General features: G+C 34.7%; 1 protein-coding gene across 1 annotated transcript; it reads right to left on the bottom strand.

The window, feature by feature from the left end:
- Positions 1-8,025: 8,025 nt before the first annotated feature.
- dnajc25 (DnaJ (Hsp40) homolog, subfamily C, member 25) lies at positions 8,026-16,048 on the bottom strand. The gene is made up of 4 exons (XM_073841310.1): positions 15,756-16,048; positions 13,874-14,026; positions 10,511-10,981; positions 8,026-8,917 (listed from the first exon to the last, which is right to left on the bottom strand). Exons 1-4 carry the CDS (start codon positions 16,041-16,043, stop codon positions 8,795-8,797), a joined length of 1,035 nt encoding a protein of 344 aa, XP_073697411.1. The 5' UTR covers positions 16,044-16,048; the 3' UTR covers positions 8,026-8,794.
- Positions 16,049-17,493: the final 1,445 nt, after the last annotated feature.

Here is a 17,493-nt window from a genome sequence, read left to right as displayed (position 1 = left end):
ACTAAATTATAGCTAAATTAAATTAAAATATTTTTCCACTCAATCCTCAATGTTAAAATGTTGCTCCCAGGACTTTTTAAAAAAGTCAGTGCAAGATGGGCATAGGGAACTTGTAATCCAAATAGTTTTCTCAAAACCAAATCTTAATAGCATTAGTAAATACTTGTTTATTATAAAATGTTGTACAACCTCAATAGGAACTGAGAGCTAATCACAAAGAGTTAAGAACAAGTAGAGGAGAATACCTCGGTATGAATGCAGGGCGAGCATGGGTCGAGACCTTTAAACCTAGCAGAGCAATTTTAAAATGTTATATGCCCGAAAATAAAACCAAAAAATCTGGAATGCTGCGTGCCCTTCAGATTTGGGAAGCTTGAAAACTTATCTTTTAAAGTGGGCTAGCATGCCACTCTAGATGAGCCCACGAAATAGTTCATTTAAACTAGAAAAAAAGCATTTATTAATGCATGCTGAAATTTAAACATGCTGAAAAATATATAAAAGAAAATGTACCACAAAAAACTGGGTATCCACAGATCACATAAATCCAAGAAAGACAGGGACTTTTCTGGCATACTACTCTGTACAGTATGTGTACAGAGTAGTATGCCAGAATTCACAATATTAAAAAAGTAGGCAAAAACTAATATAGCTTACTACTTTCAGTGAGTTTTTGAAATGTGCGGGGTGACGGTTGATGAAAGAAATTTGAAATATTTTAAACAAAAATGTATTAAAAAAATACATGAAATACTCACGGCTTCACGATTTCACACAAACCCTCCCATGACTCAAGAATTCTTTTCTGTGCTAGCTGTGGAATTAGAGCGCAGTAATTGTGGCACATTTGGGGAGGTGAAGGGGAAAACCTTGCAGTCTTTTCATGTGGAATGCTCTCTCTCTCAAACAGACAGGCTAAAACACACACCAGAGGAATCTGATTTTAATAACACACACAGAGGTCAAAAGAGGTGGTCTCTGTCTGAAGCATTATGATGCCAGGCTCCTGTGCCTTGGGTGAGGGGGAGCAATGAGCAAAAGCAATGAACCCAGTTAAGACATGTCAGACATGCACTATCAGACATGTCCTTTTGGCTTAAATCTCCTTTATAAAAACATTAAATTAACCAGAAAACTAACCATTCATTGTATTGAAACTGAACTGAATATGCAGCTTTGTTTCAGCATTTATGTGTGTTCACCTCGTAGATATGATCTTTCCAGCATTACTTAAAAGCAGCGTGTTATTTTGTTTCTAAATTGTATGTTCATTTCATTGGACTGTTTGAAAATGAGGAATGCAGGGATTCTCAACTCTGGTTTTCAAGGTCCACTGTCCTAAAGTTTAACCCCAACCCTAATCAAACAAGCTCTTTAGGATTACACGAAAATTAGAGGCAGGTGAATTTAATTAGGGTTGGAGCTAAACTCTGCAGGATAGTGGGCCTGTTTTGAAGAAGGCTGGATTATACGAAAGTAAATCCTGTGACTTTTTGGATTGTAAGTAAATCTGATCTACTTAAAGGATATTATCAAATTATTTCGTCATTGCCCTTTGAAGCTGTATTCTTATTGGGTTATGAGATTGGTTCTTGCAATGCCCTGTCCGCATTTCGTCAGTGAGCTGTTTATCTCAGTGTTGTTGTACCCACATATCACTGTACATTACATCTTTACCATTTGTGACACCAGCCATAAGGTTAATTTGGTAAATGTGACTTTGCCCAAGCCACGGTTGTTTACTTGGATGAAAGAGTGAGATAGAGACAAGTTCGACCTGTGCTGGTTAAGGTCAGGTAACTTTATTGTCAATGTAATACTATTTTCAGTCTTGATATTCATAATGTAACAACTATTTCTTTTAATAACACATTTTATTTTCATTCAGTGCAACAAAGTCTTTTTTGAAAAGGTATAGATGATAATAGCACAGCTCTCTCATCTTGTGGATGTCCTCATAAGACAGTCCAAGGGCCTTCATTTGTAAATGTTCCATTAGTAAAAATAAATATTACACCCTTCACTGTTCATTGAAACTTGGGGCTTGGACTTGGAAGTATTTCTAAGCATTTCTGGCCCACTATAAAAATTGGAATTCATTGTCATCCATGAGCAAAAGGCTAACAAGACTTATTTTTCACTTAACACAAACTATTCTAACAGACACACAGTTGATCTTTGTCGAAGTTAAATAAAATTGTACTTGTTATATTTACAGATTTTTTTCATCCTCAACACAACTTAGACTTGTCATTTCAAGATGAAATTAACTCAAATTGTGTAGGGGCTGGAGTTGCACTTTTTCAGACCTGTAGATTTCAAGAAAGTTTTACAAAACTCAGTTAAACTATTCAAAAATACAATGAAGAGACTTTCCTGTGTCTTTTTTGTCCTTAAATTGTGCTTTTCCGGGCAGCAGGAATTGTTGGAACTTAGAATTTGGAACTTGACTGAGCTTGATCTCCATACTGTCATACTAATCAGACACATCAATATTACATTATTAATGAGAAAGACCTTTGAAGCCTGCAAACTCTAACTAATACCAGCATTAATGATTGATAGTTTTTAAAGACAGAGGTTCCTAATTACTTCCTAAATACCTTGGGCACCTTATTTGGGCCACACATCTTTCTAACTCTTTCCTGCTAATCAGCATTTCATTTGAAAGAAACAACATGGCATATGGTAACATATCCCAAGGTAATACAGTGTAGCTGAACTGTGAGAGATTTATTTACAGTACAGGACCTCGCTAAATGTAACTTAAAATGGTGTACAACATTCTGGCTTCAGTAAGTGGATAAAAATAAAAGAGGACTTGGTTATATCAGCCAATAAGGAAAGATGGAGCAAATTTTATTATGTATGAAGTATGAAGTGAACATTTTTATTCATTAATAATTGAAGTCGCTTTAACCTGATCCCCAGCATTTAACCTCATGGCACTAAGTGACCTCACGTGAAGACACATTAACAGTCCGCCTGCTGTAGCAATAATTACATAACGCCACCTCATTAAAGCTAAAGTCTGTGCTGATTTGGTGATCACAGTTGTGAACTGGGAAGAAATTGCTGGGGTAGTTGCAACACAGAACCCATAATGCATCACCTCAGAGCCACAAACCCGGACTCACCACTTCCCCTTCATCACAGCTGCATACACTGTCGCTGTATCAAAAAAAAAGTGGGTCACTTCAGGGGTAAACTTTGAATTCACCTGTTTTAAGACATGCATCATTCTGCCTGTCACAATATGTTAAATATCTTGTTACTTTTTTGTTCTCTGAACTTTAAGTGATGTCACATCAAATTTTGCTGTGTGCTGATTCATCTTGCAGCTGTTTGGTTTGGGTTTTTTTTAATGCCAAAGGTGAAAGTTAAAGGGATAGTTCACCCAAAAATGAAAATTTGATATTTATCTGCTTACCCCCAGGGCATCCAAGATGTAGCTGACGTTGTTTCTTCAGTAGAACACAAACAAAGATTTTTAACTCAAACCATTGCAGTCTGTCAGTCATATAATGGCAGTCAACGATTACCAAATCTTTAAGAGTAAAATCTGTAAAATAGTGTGAAATAGGCATCTACCTCTGATTCCTTAAACTGAAGGTCAAGTTTCATATAGCACCTAGGATTGTAATTGTAAATGCAGTAAAAATGGTTATTTGAATTCTTTACACAATATAATATATTTTTTAAAGGTGCCATAGAATGTAAAACTGTGTTTACCTTGGCATAGTTAAATAATATCAGTTCAGTACATGGACATGACATACCATGAGTCTTAAACACCAACATTTCCTCCTTATATAAATCTAGTGTTTGCAAAAGACCACCGAAAAATAGGTCAATTCCAACATAACATCGACTGTTACGAAACTTTCCCGGGATCGTTAATAGTTACGCCTCCAACATTTGCATCGGCCAATCATCGGTAACGTCAGCACATCAGTTAATAAACAAGGCAATCCATTGAAGGGACACGGTTAGCTTAATGCTAGCACTAGCCTGTTACATTGCAATACATAGGATTTCACTTACCACATAACCAGAGAGATGACTGCGTCGATGATGGTGAATGATGGAGAAATGACTGCGCTGATGATGGCGAATGATTTACAGATCTTGAGAATCACTGAGAAGCAGCTCAACTTGTGTGTAAGAAGCACTCCCTCTGCATTGTAACTTTACACAGATCACATGCATCACAGTAATCAGACTAAAATGTCGGCGATTCAAAACGGCAGATTCAACAAACCGCATATTAAAAGCGGCTAGAGCTCCTAATTACATATTTATTTTTATCCATGTGGAGCTATAGAGACAAACAGGTCTGTGAAACATCCAATCAGAGCAGAGCTCATTAATATTCATGAAGATTCCAAATAAGGCAATAACAGAGCATTTGATTCTAGGGGCAAATCCTTGGTTGTAAATGGACCTGTAAAACCATTTCTGGAGATTTTTTGCCCGTTCCTATGCCATATACCTTCTATGTAGTTATCAGAGAACAATTTAAAAATATTGTATAAATGCATTCTATGGCACCTTTAATGTCAGTTGTCATTTTTATTTTATTATAGGCAGTTTTTTATGTTAAAGAAGCAGGACAACCACCTAGCAGTGCATTACAATAGTCCAGTGTAGAGGTCATGAATGCATGAACTAACTTTTCTGCATCAGAATCAGGTAACATGTTCCGAAGCTCAGCAATGTTTCTAAGTTGATGTTATATGATTTTCAAAAGACATATAACACCCAGATTTTTGACAGGAAGTAGCAGTACATCCGTCTAGTTGCAAATTGTAATCCAAGAGATTCTGTGTACTGTTTTTGAGTCCAATACGTAATATCTCTGTCTTTTCCCAATTTAAAAGAAGAAAATTATTGGTCATACAATATTTTACATTTTTAACACACTCTATTAGCTCTGAGGTTTAATCTGGTCTTGTTGAGATAATTGAGTATCATCGGCATAACAATGGAAACTAATCCTGTATTTTCCAATAATGTTATAAAGGGGCAACATGTATATGGGACATAACAGAGGACCTTGGACAGATCCTTGTGGCACTCCATACTTTACTGGTAATAACTGAGAAGACTCTATAGTGTTGAACGCAGCAAGATCAAGCAAATCTAGTACTGAGATGCAGCCTTGGTCTGACGCAAGTAAGTCATTTGTAATTTACAAGTGCAGAAATTCTCGATGGAGATCATTTTTTTTGCAAGGAGGACCACAAGTAGGCAGACAACTTTTTCTCAAATTTTAAACATAAACGGTAGATTATAAATGGGTCTGTAATTTGCCAGTTCACTAGGATCTAGTTGTGGTTTCTTACTAAGAGGCTTAATAACCACCAGCTTGAATTTGGAACATGACCTAAAGATAATGATGAGTATTGAGAAGTGGTTCTTTATGTCAGTTGTAACACTTCAATATCCTACTTGTTATTTTTCTTAAAACAAATTTGTCATGTTTAACCTTGTTCTGTGCTTAATAAAACAAACATTCACAGATTTTGTGAGTTGTTTTCAGCAGAATTGATGTGTTTGTGCTGGTATACTGACCTGCCAATGACCGGAATTACAGTAGAAGACAGAGAGACTTTAATCCTGATTACACACATGCTCCATCATTCAATCCTCCCAACAAGCTGCAAAACACTGAACCATCAACCATAATCTCACAGCTTACATCTGACTGACACAAACATTCTTTAGTAACAGCATGCACAAGGCATACGGGTGAGTTTAATTTTCATGAGCTTAACAATGAAAAATACATTTTAAATTATTTTGAGAAAGAAACATGATTGGCACAACAAATATAAATCTGAATAAAGCACAGGATTTGTTTGTATCTTTTCTTCTCCATGATTATATCAGCATCACATGCACATTTTTTAGGAATTCACAATGAACTTGTATAGTTCACGATTAATAATATACTGTAACCACTGAACTTCAGTAAATGCAAAGTGAAGCTGGGATGCTCAGCTTTGCAACTGCCTCAAATCTAAGGCACAATGAAAAAATCTCCATATAGGGAAAACCAGAAACCGCTATTAAGAGCTGAACTTTTGAATTTACAGATCAACAAACATATGCAAACAAGTCGTGTCTTTTAGGCAACAGTGTTGAGTTATATCCAGTATTCAGATTATTCCATTTTATGCACTCAAACATGAAAATGCTTGAGTGATGATTTTGTTGGTCTCCAATCAGCTAGCTCTTGCCATTTTTGCAACATGCATCAGATGGCCAGAGAACAGACTGGTTGTCTGCGCTGCCCAAGGATGAGACTAATGTGGACTCCAACTCTTGCCATGTGATCTGAAAATTCCTAAATCTGTTTTACAAGCAGTCGTTAAATATTTTTCTATAGATTCTGCAATATGTGTTCAGATGCTTTGCAGCCACTGAGATTTTGACTGTAATAGCCAGCTGCACAGCAAATCAAACACCAACATACTGAATTGCTTGTGTTCTCATATTCTGGATACAACTCAATAGTGTTATCTATCCCCCCCTACTAAGGGGTCCAGGGTTACATGCATAACAAAGACAGTTACACTCTTAAAAATAAAGGCTCCAAAAGGATCATTTTTGCAGTGGTGCCATAGAAGAACTATTTTTGGTTCCCCCAAAAAACTTTCAGTGAACAGTTTTTAAAATAACCATTTTAAAGAACATTTTAAAAATCTAAAGAACCTTTTTTCAACTATAAAGAAACGTTTCTGCATTTGAAAGGTTCCATGGATGTTGAGTCATGAATATGGGGATGATATGAGATACTATGCAAGCCTAACCTCAGCCTTGTTTTTGTTACAGAGCATGATATAATCACATTCAGGGATGGAAATTAACTTTTTTTAATCAACAGCCAATTTGGCTACTAAATTTTTAAGTTACCAGCCATTCATAACTTCTACTAGCCAAAAAAAAAAATATATATATATATATATATGTATGTATATATGTATGTATGTATGTATGTATGTATATATCTTTTGAGTCAAATTCATAAATTTAATCGGTCAGTTATAATAATAATACATTTAGGCTGTTACTAAACGAATGAAATCGGTATCAACAAAATCTTTGCAGACATTGCATAGAAAAAGTGACATAAATGTATTTACACATTAATGCAGCTTAGAGGCTAATGCTTTAACCTGCAAATACAAATGCATATTTTTTATTTTATTTTATTTTATTACAAAAAACGTTGAATACTAATATTTGAAATTATTAAAAAAATGAAAAGATACTTTAAATGTAAAATTAAAACCATCAGTAAGTGGCAGCAAGTCACTGTTAATAAATGAGTTAATAAACCGAATCGTTCAAAACGGTTGATACATTCAGGAACAAAACACCTCCATGTTGCTCAGATATGCAAAACAGTGCTGTGGCTGTGTTTGGAATGATTTTTGTTGGCGAAATTTAGTAAAAACAGCTAATATGGTGTATAAACATAAGTCTAACATTTAATATTAACTTCATGTTTATTGAACTGTTGTATAAAATTAACATCACATTTGTAACAATGCTGATTTTTGAAGAAAAAAAGGCTAATTTGTGTGATATTAACTATATGAAATTAATATAAATATATATACATTTTCTGCCCCTAAATCTTGAATTATGTGGTCATTCTCAATGCATAGGCTACTAAAAGACTGAATCATGCATGGAAAGAACTCACTCTAAATGCGCACAAGCACAAAGTTATTCTAAATAGACTTCATTGCATCGCTATAGTCGTGTTTGCGTGCACCCTGTAAGTGTTTTGTTGGTTTTGCACTGGAACTGCGCAGATTTGTCTTGCATGAACTTCCGCAAGAAATTAATGAATTAACATAACTTACAAATAATAATCTGCCAAATTTGCTAGTGATTTGACAGTGTTACCCGCCCCAGCTGATTTTTACTCACATTTGTCGGGTGTTCGTTTCAAACCCATGGAAAAAGAATAACCAGGGCATAATTAACAAAAATAAAAATCTCATTTTGTGCTACTTTCTGTGATATTCTTTTAATAGCATTGTCTTTTCTAGACAGACTTCAAGGAAATTATTCCTTACAGGTGTGGAAAAACTGAAAAGAAATTACAAGCATTCATAAAAGGCACAAAATATGTTTCTGTGTGCACCTTTGGATATGTACACATAGTAATATAATAATTTACTGATTGCATGACAACCTGTTACGTCTGCACTGTTTTAAAGTGATATCATGGATGTCAGCGGGTGCTCTTGAACAGTCCAAACAATAAACTATAAAACTTTTTGGAAGCACCACAAAGCCTGTAAACTGAAAAATTAGATGTGACTTACTACATTAAAAAAAAGGGAAGAGAGAAAGAAAAAAATATGTCTTCAGGGCACAAGCACAGCATCAGATGATGTAACATTTATAGCAGACTCAGAAAGAAAGAGACTTTCGGTGTTTGAAATGAGGCATTTTTTCAGACTATATCACTGAGTTTCTCTAGTCTGTGATCATATTCCTCCTGATAAATCACACAATGTTATTACACAGTTATTTTGCTTTTTGTTTCCAACAGTCTTTTCCTCCTAGGAAAAGACAGAACAACAAATGATCCTCCAACGGTACAATTAAAAAGCCTGTATAGTCTTGTATGTGAACAGGCAGCCTTGTAAATGACGTGCACATTGTCAGTCTATTGTAAACAAGGGCGCACAGAGCTGTGTGTAATTGCACACGCTAGCTCAGGCTGTTTAGGCTGGACGTGCGTCTGGGACGGGGCTCTGTTCAAGTGAGGTCAATCGTCAGCAAAGGTGATGCGTCCAGGCCCCTCGCTCTTCATCCAGCGCCTGTAGCGTTTCCATCGTGAGTCTGTGGCCATCTTCATCTTCATCTCTTCCTCCTGCTCATCTTTGTAGGCCTTTCATAAACACACAGTAGGGATCAGTTAGTCTGGAGTCCAAAATAACAGACATTACTAAACACCACACACCCAATCATGAAAACAAGTTAAGGAATGTTTCTACTGAATATTTATGGAGAAATAAATAAATATATAGAGACAGAGAAAATTGTCAAAAGTTTACATCCCCTTAAATCTTAATACTGTGTTGTTACCTGAATGATCCACAGATGTGTTTTTTTTTTTTTTGTTTAGTGATAGTTTGTTTAATTGAACCTGAACAGTTCGACTGCCTGCTGTTCTTCAGAAAAATGCTTGGGGTCCCACAGATTCTTTGGTTTTCCAGCATTTTTGTGAACCCTTTCCAACAATGACTGCATGCTTTTCTGATCCATCTTTTCACACTGAGGACAACTGAGGGACTCATATGCAACTATTACAGAAGGTTCAAACACTCACTGATGCTTAGAAAGGAAACATAATGCATTTAGAGCCGGGGGTGAAAACTTTTGAACAAAATGGAAATGTGTACATTTTTCTTATTTTGCCTAAATATCTTTTTTTTTTTTTTTTTTTAGTACCGCTCTTCAGAGGCTACAGAAGACAAAATAAGTTAAATTTATCCTGATCTTCAAATTCCAAAAGTTTTCACCCCCTGGCTCTTAATGTATTGTGTTTCCTTCTAAAGCATCAGAGCGTTTAATTCTCCTGAGAAAACTTTTGGAATTTGTAGATCTGTGTAAATTTAACTTATTTTGTCTTCTGTAGCCTCTGAAGAGCAGTACTAAATTAAAAATATGATATTTAGGCAAAATAAAAATAAAAATGTACACACATCCATTTTGTTTAAAAGTTTTCATCCCTCAATGCATTGTTTCCCCTTCTGGAGCATCAGTGAGTGTTTGAACTTTCTGTAATAGTTGCATTTGAGTCCCTCAGTTGCCCTCAGTGTGAAAATGTGGATCTCAAAATCATACAGTCATTGTTGGAAAGGGTTCAAATACACAAAAAAATTTAAAAACCAAAGAATTTGTAGAACCTAAAGGACTTTTTTGGAGAACAGCGGAGCACTTGTTCAGGATTTATTAACAACTATCAGAAAAAAAAAACAGCTGTGGATCATTCAAGTAACAACACAGTATTAAGAAACAAGCAAATGTAAACTATTAAAAAAAAGTGATTTTTTTTTAACTATTATTTTCTCTTGTGGACTATATGTAAACATATTTTAGGTGAAATATCTTATTCAGGTCAGTACTAAATAAACAATTACATGCTTTCTGTATGATCCCTCTTATTTTGCTAAAATAATTAACATGTTGCAGATTCTGAAAGGGTAATGTAAACTTTTGACCTCAACTGTGTGTGTGTGTGTGTGTGTGTGTGTGTGTGTGTGTGTGTGTGTGTGTGTGTGTGTGTGTGTGTGTGTGTGTGTGTGTGTGTGTTTATTTTCAGCAACAAACCAAAAGCTAATGGAAAATCCTATAGGGATTTTGTAGAAGGAACCAGGGGATGATAACATCCAGGTTGGCCTACAAAAAACATCATCACGGCTCTATTATGTGGAAGTAGATCAGTTGAAAAAAAAAGGTACAAAGAATCTTCTCAAACCTCATAATTCTCTTTGATCCAGAGCTTCTGCTTCAGGAAAGTCTCTATCTGGCTGTTGTCTAGACTGTCAAACTGAGCCTGTGACATCTTCATGTACTTGCGGATAATGTAAAGTTTCTCCTCATCCCCATACTCCTCCCTGCGAATGGTGAAACGGTAAAACCACGAGCAGTTCCACGCCACGTAGGTGCACAGATGGTACGGGAACAGAATGATTTTACAAAGCAGAATATCAGATATATTGGGCTTCTGATAGCCGCCTTTGATGTCTATCTTCGTCTTGATGATGTCTCTGATAATCTGCTCCTCCTCCTCGCGGATCTCCTCTTTGGAGCGCCGGTTCTTGCCCTTCTCTTTGGTTCTGTTGAGCAGACCTTGCTGCTTGGCCAGCTCAGTAGCTTGGATGCGGTATTTGGGAACGGTCATCAGGTAGTTAATGGCTTCTGTGTAGCTACTCCACCAGCTGTAATACTGCAAACAAATAAAAACAACTGTTTATTGAATGAACAGTTCTGACTCTGACTATATGAGCCATATTTTATCCATTAATGGCACTGTTTGTTCTGGAAGAGCTCTTCAATACCAGTTCTGAAGGAGATGAAAAGCAAAGACCTACAGTGGAATAAACTGAAAACTTCAAAGCCAATATGATCTAGTGGTTTCTTAATATGAAATCAAACCTCTTTTGTTAAACATTTGAGAACTTGACCAAAATAATCAAGGAGTTTAACCACTGATCAAGTTGTAGATGAGCTTTGGTTCTTACCCTGATCTGTATCTGGTCCAGTTTAGAAAACGAGAAGTACAGAGACATAACTTTTTTTAATAATACTGTATTCGTATGCCATCAATAAATTGTTCATTTAAACTTCTGGTGGTCACTGAGCATTATAGATCTAAAAGTTATGACCTGAATTAACATTTTACTTGAATTTTACCATTTTACTTACACTTGCAAAGGGACACAAAAATCATAGACATGATTGGAAATGTCCATGAGGTTCTTCACAGACCAAAATTAACGGCATAGAAAAATTAATGAGAGATACAAAAAAATATTTTTAAAAAAAAGCAATTTTTGAGAGACGATCTACAAATAAAAAAAATTTATATAAATATATATTCAAATGCAATGGGCTATACAGGTATCTATATCATTGAAATACACCAGTGAAATTCTTCCACCAGATGGCATCAATTTGACATCATTGCACTGGATTTTAAAGACCTTTAAACACCTAATATTTGTATTATTTTACATAGGCATAAATGCAGCATTATTTAGATTTTTATACTTTCTAGTATTATAAAATATCCTTCTAAAATATTACTGAAACAAAACATAGAACATTCACTTCATTCAAAAAAAAACATATATATATATACTGCTTATGCTTATAATAATAATAATAATAATTATGCTGATTGTGGTTGTTCTGTTTTGAACAGAGGAACACAAGTGTGATCCCAATAAGATCAGCTGCAAATCAAACACAATCTGTCGACACAGATTTTCACAGACACACAAATAAGCAAATGAGTTTGTTGAGGTATTTTGTATTTTATATCCACCAGTGAATCAGATCTTCATCTCAAGACGTGTTCCCACTCATCTCGGCTAGACTTACTATAATCATCACAAAAGCCTTTTCCAATGCGTGGGCACCACACGTCACCCTCTCCATCATCAGTGTCTGCCTGTGCATCTGCACCACTGTCTGCATAGGAAAGGCTTTGATTTTGTTCAAAAACGGAATTCTGTGTCCACTGCAAATCAACAAGCACCACCCAATTCATTTAGTTCTGAGTTTTAGTCGGGGTGTTTAGGATTTAAAACACATTCACTGCATTTATAGCCAGCAAAACAAAATTTAGTGAAATTCCAGTTGTATTTTTTACTAGTTTGAATAATTATTGAAGACTGAATGTTTGACTGCTATCTGGAGCGAAAGAAAATCTTGATACATTCTAATACTAGTCCTTCATGACAGATGACTCACTTTTGATGACTGCAGACGAGGAAATGTTTTCTGCAATTCACTGAACATTTCAACACAGTCATAATCAACACCCACATCTATTTAGGCAGATGAAACAAAGCGATCAGAATTTTAGAAAGTTTGAAAGCCACAGTTAACAGAGTTTATCAGCTTAGAGAAAGATGGCATTTTCATTCCAAGTTTAGTTTTTTATGGAAAATCATCCAGATTCAGTGTGGCAAGTGCAGCGTGCATCTTTGTAAATTGGAAACTTTTATAGGATTGTCATTATTTCCACCTGGTTGTTATTTTTGATTGGTGATTATTCATACGAATGAAAGGGACATCATCACTGCTGTCCAAAGCATGAGAGTAACTTACATTTTGCTTTTTCTGCAGGAACTTATTCTGCATTTCTGCTGTGATTTTCCATAATCTGTAAATATTTCCATTTATTTGTTGTTGTCTTAATTGACTTAAAAAATAATACTTTTTTGTACAGGACAGAGACATGTTTTAACTGTTAGATGTGTACATTTCTGCAAAACCCTTAGCTTCTTACTTATAAAAAGGTTGTCTCTTTTTCCATTACAATTTATATTTTAGTCTTACTACTTTCAAACTGTGAACAAAGAATACTGTAAGATATAACATGTGGAATAAATAAGATACATTTTTCTCTAAAATGTGTATGCCAAAAAATGCAAAAGAACTTTAAGAATCAAAAAGAAAAACAAAACCTTTATGGCTCTTTTTTGGAGTTATATTTACTGTTTTAAGTGTTTTTAGTCATTTCTGATAATAGAAAATCATCCATCCAACAAACACAGGCGCTATCTGGCCATTAAAATGAAATCAGACATTTGCACAAAAAAAAAGTTTTTGTTTTGAACCAAGGACTCAATAATATTGGTCTTGGATCTGACATACTGTTCGCATTGTATAGCCCACAACATCGTTCCCTTTACTGTAGCGCCCCCATTGGCTGTCTTTAGAATAATACTTCCATAGTCATCTATTTTTTTTTTTTTTTCAAGACTGGTCATTAACTTTTTTAATTCCTTTACAAAATGCTAGATTGATCTAATTTGAATCTAGAAAGAACAACTGATTATTTTTTGTTAACTGCTAGTTGGTTAAACTAGTTCTTCAGACACAGTCTTAACATAGCAGCTATTATGCAACTCTACATATTATGCAAAGCCTCTAGTTTTTTAAATTTGGTGTGCATCTTCAAAATGCACCTAATTCAAATTGACAATATGGTTGACAATTTTACTGGCTCACATCTGCAAAACAGTCTGATGAATCAAAGTTACTTTGGCTTTTTGTCACGGTTTTCCATAGATGACACCAAACTTTTTATATTTTGTGAAGTACTTACCTGAAACAGTGAGATTGCACAAATAGTTACGAGAATCACTATCCTAACATCTACTTTGGGAGCAAGTCTTCTCCTGTAGTAGGTGTAGTAATGACTGTAGTATTCCTCTGGGTGGTCCAGCATGTAGTCATAGTCCTTACGTAAATCTTCATCCTGAAAGTTGCAAAATAAGAGATCTTTAGAGTCTGTTATGACTATTTTCCATTTCTCAAAATGCAATGGACAGCTACATTTAAGAATTTAATGCTGGTTTGACACAGCTTTGAAAGTATTTTAATTGTAAACACTTGAAAACTTTACATTTAGTCAGTCAGACAAGCACTGAAAGACCTTCAGATAAAAGTCATAGTAAAGTAAATTAAGACATCAGAAAAGGGGTCAAATCACAATTCAGATTGTTAAATTCGCAAACACCACCAATGAAACTATTCATTCAGTTTCTAAACTAGTTTCTTAATAACATCAGCATACGAGTAATGCGCATTATGACTAACATTAAACCCAAGAAAAGGAGTTTGTTCACAAGCCGAATTAAACATTTTATTTCTTAAAGGAAGTTTACTTTCAGAACAAAAAGGTTACAGATAATGTACTCACTCCATTGTCATACAAGATGTTCATGTCTTTCTTTCTTCAGTCGTAAAGAAATTATGCTTTTTGAGGACAACATTTCAGGATTTCTCTCCATATAGTGGACTTCTATGGTGCCCCTGAGTTTGAACTTCCAAAATGCAGCTTCAAAGGGCTCTAAACAATCCCAGCCAAGGATGAAGTGTCTTATCTAGCGAAACGATCGGTTATTTATTTATTTTTTTTTATTTACAATTTATATACTTTCTTACCTCTACACAGAGCTAGACTAGATGAGCATTTGAGGTTAAAACGTATATAAACTGTAATTTTTTTTTTTTTTTTAATAACCGATAATTTTGCTAGATAAGTCCCTTCTTTCCTCTGCTGTGATCATTTAGAGCCATTTGAAGCTGCATTTTGGAAGTTCAAACTCAGGGGCACCATAGAAGTCCTTTATATGGAGAGAAATCCTGAAATGTTGTCCTCAAAAAACAATTTCTTTACGTCTGAAGGAAAAAAGACATGAACATCTTGGATGACTAGGGGAAGAGTACGTTATATGTAAATTTTTGTTCTGAAAGTGAACTACTCCTTTAAACCCTAAAAAAGGAGCTTGTTCACAAGCTGAATTAAACGTTTACTTTCTTAAAGGAATAGTTCACTTTCAGAACAAAAATTTACAGATAATGTACTCACCCTCTCACTGTCTTTTTTTCTTCAGCCGTAAAGAAATTATGTTTTTTGAGGAAAACATTTCAGGATTTCTCTCCTTATAATGGACTTCTATGGTGCCCCTGAGTTTGAACTTCCAAAATGCAGCTTCAAAGGGCTCTAAATGATCACAGCCGAGGATGAAGTGTCTTATCTAGCGAAATATCGGTTATTTAAAAAAATATATATATTTACAATTTATATACTTTCTAATCTCTACACAGAGCTAGAAAAGATGAGCATTTGAGATTAAAAAGTAAATAAATTATATATTTTCTTTAGAAAATAAGTGATAATTTTGCTAGATAAGACCCTTCTTCCTCGGCTGTGATTGTTTAGAGTCCTTTGAAGCTGCATTTTGGAAGTTCAATCTCGGGGGCACCATAGAAGTCCATTATATGGAGAGAAATACTGAAATGCTGTACTCAAAAAACTATTTCTTTACGACTGAAGAAAGAAAGACATGAACATCTTGGACGACAAGGGGGTGAGTACATTATCTGTACATTTTTATTCTGAAAGTGAACTACTCCTTTGAGCGACTATACAAAATTCTTCTAAAAACAACATGTAAACAGGCGCTTGTTTTCAGGCTTACCTTGAGTGTCTCGTAAGCAGTAGCGACGAGCAGAAACTTTTGCTGCGCGGTTTCGCGGGTGTCGTCGGTCTCTCCGGGCTGATATCTGTCCGGGTGATATCTCCGGGCCAGCTGGCGATACGCGCGTCCGATCTCAGCTTTACTGGCATCCCGCGAAACTCCCAGCACGTCATAACAACTTTGAGTCCCGCAATACAGTCCCTCGATAAGCGCGGAGACCGAAGAGACCCCCAAAATAAAAACAAGAGAGATCCATAAAGTGAGTTTCAGCTCGATGGACGCGGCCATGTCAGCATTCTGATGCTGCGGTCGCGCTCTGATGACGCAACACAGTACGTACACGTGTTGACAAAAGTGCTCTGCCAGACAAAGCTGTTGAAGTTTCTTTAAAATTATTTCATAACTGTTATCCAGTAAACTATGAATTTGAAAAGTATCTGAGAGTATTTCAGTTGCTCCATTTGCCATCACTGTGAAGAAACAATTACCCACTTGTTTTGGTATTGTGTTTATTGCGAAGTATTTTAGTTGTTTTCAATTTTAGATCTCCAAACTTATATATATATATATGGCATCGTAAAGCACCTTTATTTTTAAGAGTGTATATACTAATATAATGAATATTCAATTCTGTTACTAAATAGTTTTTTTTATAATTAATGAAACAAATTTTTTTTAATTGGTCCATCATTTATCCCATTGTTTAATAAATTGCAGCACAAAAAAAAACTTCTACTTGTAATATATATATAATAAAGGCTACAATAATTACATTTTATATATATATATATATATATATATATATATATATATATATATATATATATATATATATATATGTGTGTGTGTGTGTGTGTGTGTGTGTGTGTGTGTGTGTGTGTGTGTGTGTGTGTGTGTGTGTGTGTGTGTGTGTGTGTGTGTGTGTGTGTGTGTGTGTGTGTGTGTGTGTGTGTGTGTAATTATTGTAGCCTTTATTATTCCTGGCAAAGTTTACATTCATAAATGTGATTTTTTAAAGAACATTTTTATTTGTTGTTGTTTTTGTTTTTTAAGTTATCATTTTATATTTTCCTGTAAAAAAAACTGTTATATTTTATATTTAGTATTTTTTGTTATTTATATCTTATGTCATAACCCGTCCTCTACCCCTAAACATAAAAGGTTCTTCACAGCAATGCCATAGAAGAACCATTTTTGATTCCACAAAGAACTATTCCATCCAAGAACCATCTCTTTCTTATCTTTTTATAATCTGAAGAACCTGATGTTAAAGGTTCTTTATGGAACCATTTAGACAAAAAAGGTTCTTCTATGGCATCATTTTTAATTAAAAAATTTAAACAATATTTTTTTAATTAAGTTTGGTCCATCATTTATTCCATTGTTTAATAAACTGCATCACAAAAAAAAATTGATAAGCTTGAGGTCTGAGTCACTCTTAAAATAAAATAAAAAATACCTTTAGAAAAATACACCTTGTGAAGATAAATAGTGATTTTTTATGATAACTATTATTTTTTGTTGACCATGAAACCAACAATTTTTTTAAAATAAACATCTGCCTAAGGGGAAAAAGATTTTTATTTTATTTTTTGACATATTTTTAAACATGCTTTTTAAAAGACAAGAGTTTTGGTAACAGGACTGAAAAATGCATTCATCTTCCATCCATTTTCCAATTTTTTGTTAAAAAATAAATAAATAACGTTACCTGAGATTATTTCTTTAAGATTTTTTT

The sequence above is a fragment of the Garra rufa genome, chromosome 5 (assembly GCF_049309525.1).
Source record: "Garra rufa chromosome 5, GarRuf1.0, whole genome shotgun sequence".
Lineage (NCBI taxonomy): Eukaryota > Metazoa > Chordata > Actinopteri > Cypriniformes > Cyprinidae > Garra > Garra rufa.
The sequence above is the reverse complement of the archived record's forward strand: the minus strand, read 5'-3'. Positions and strand labels throughout refer to the sequence as shown.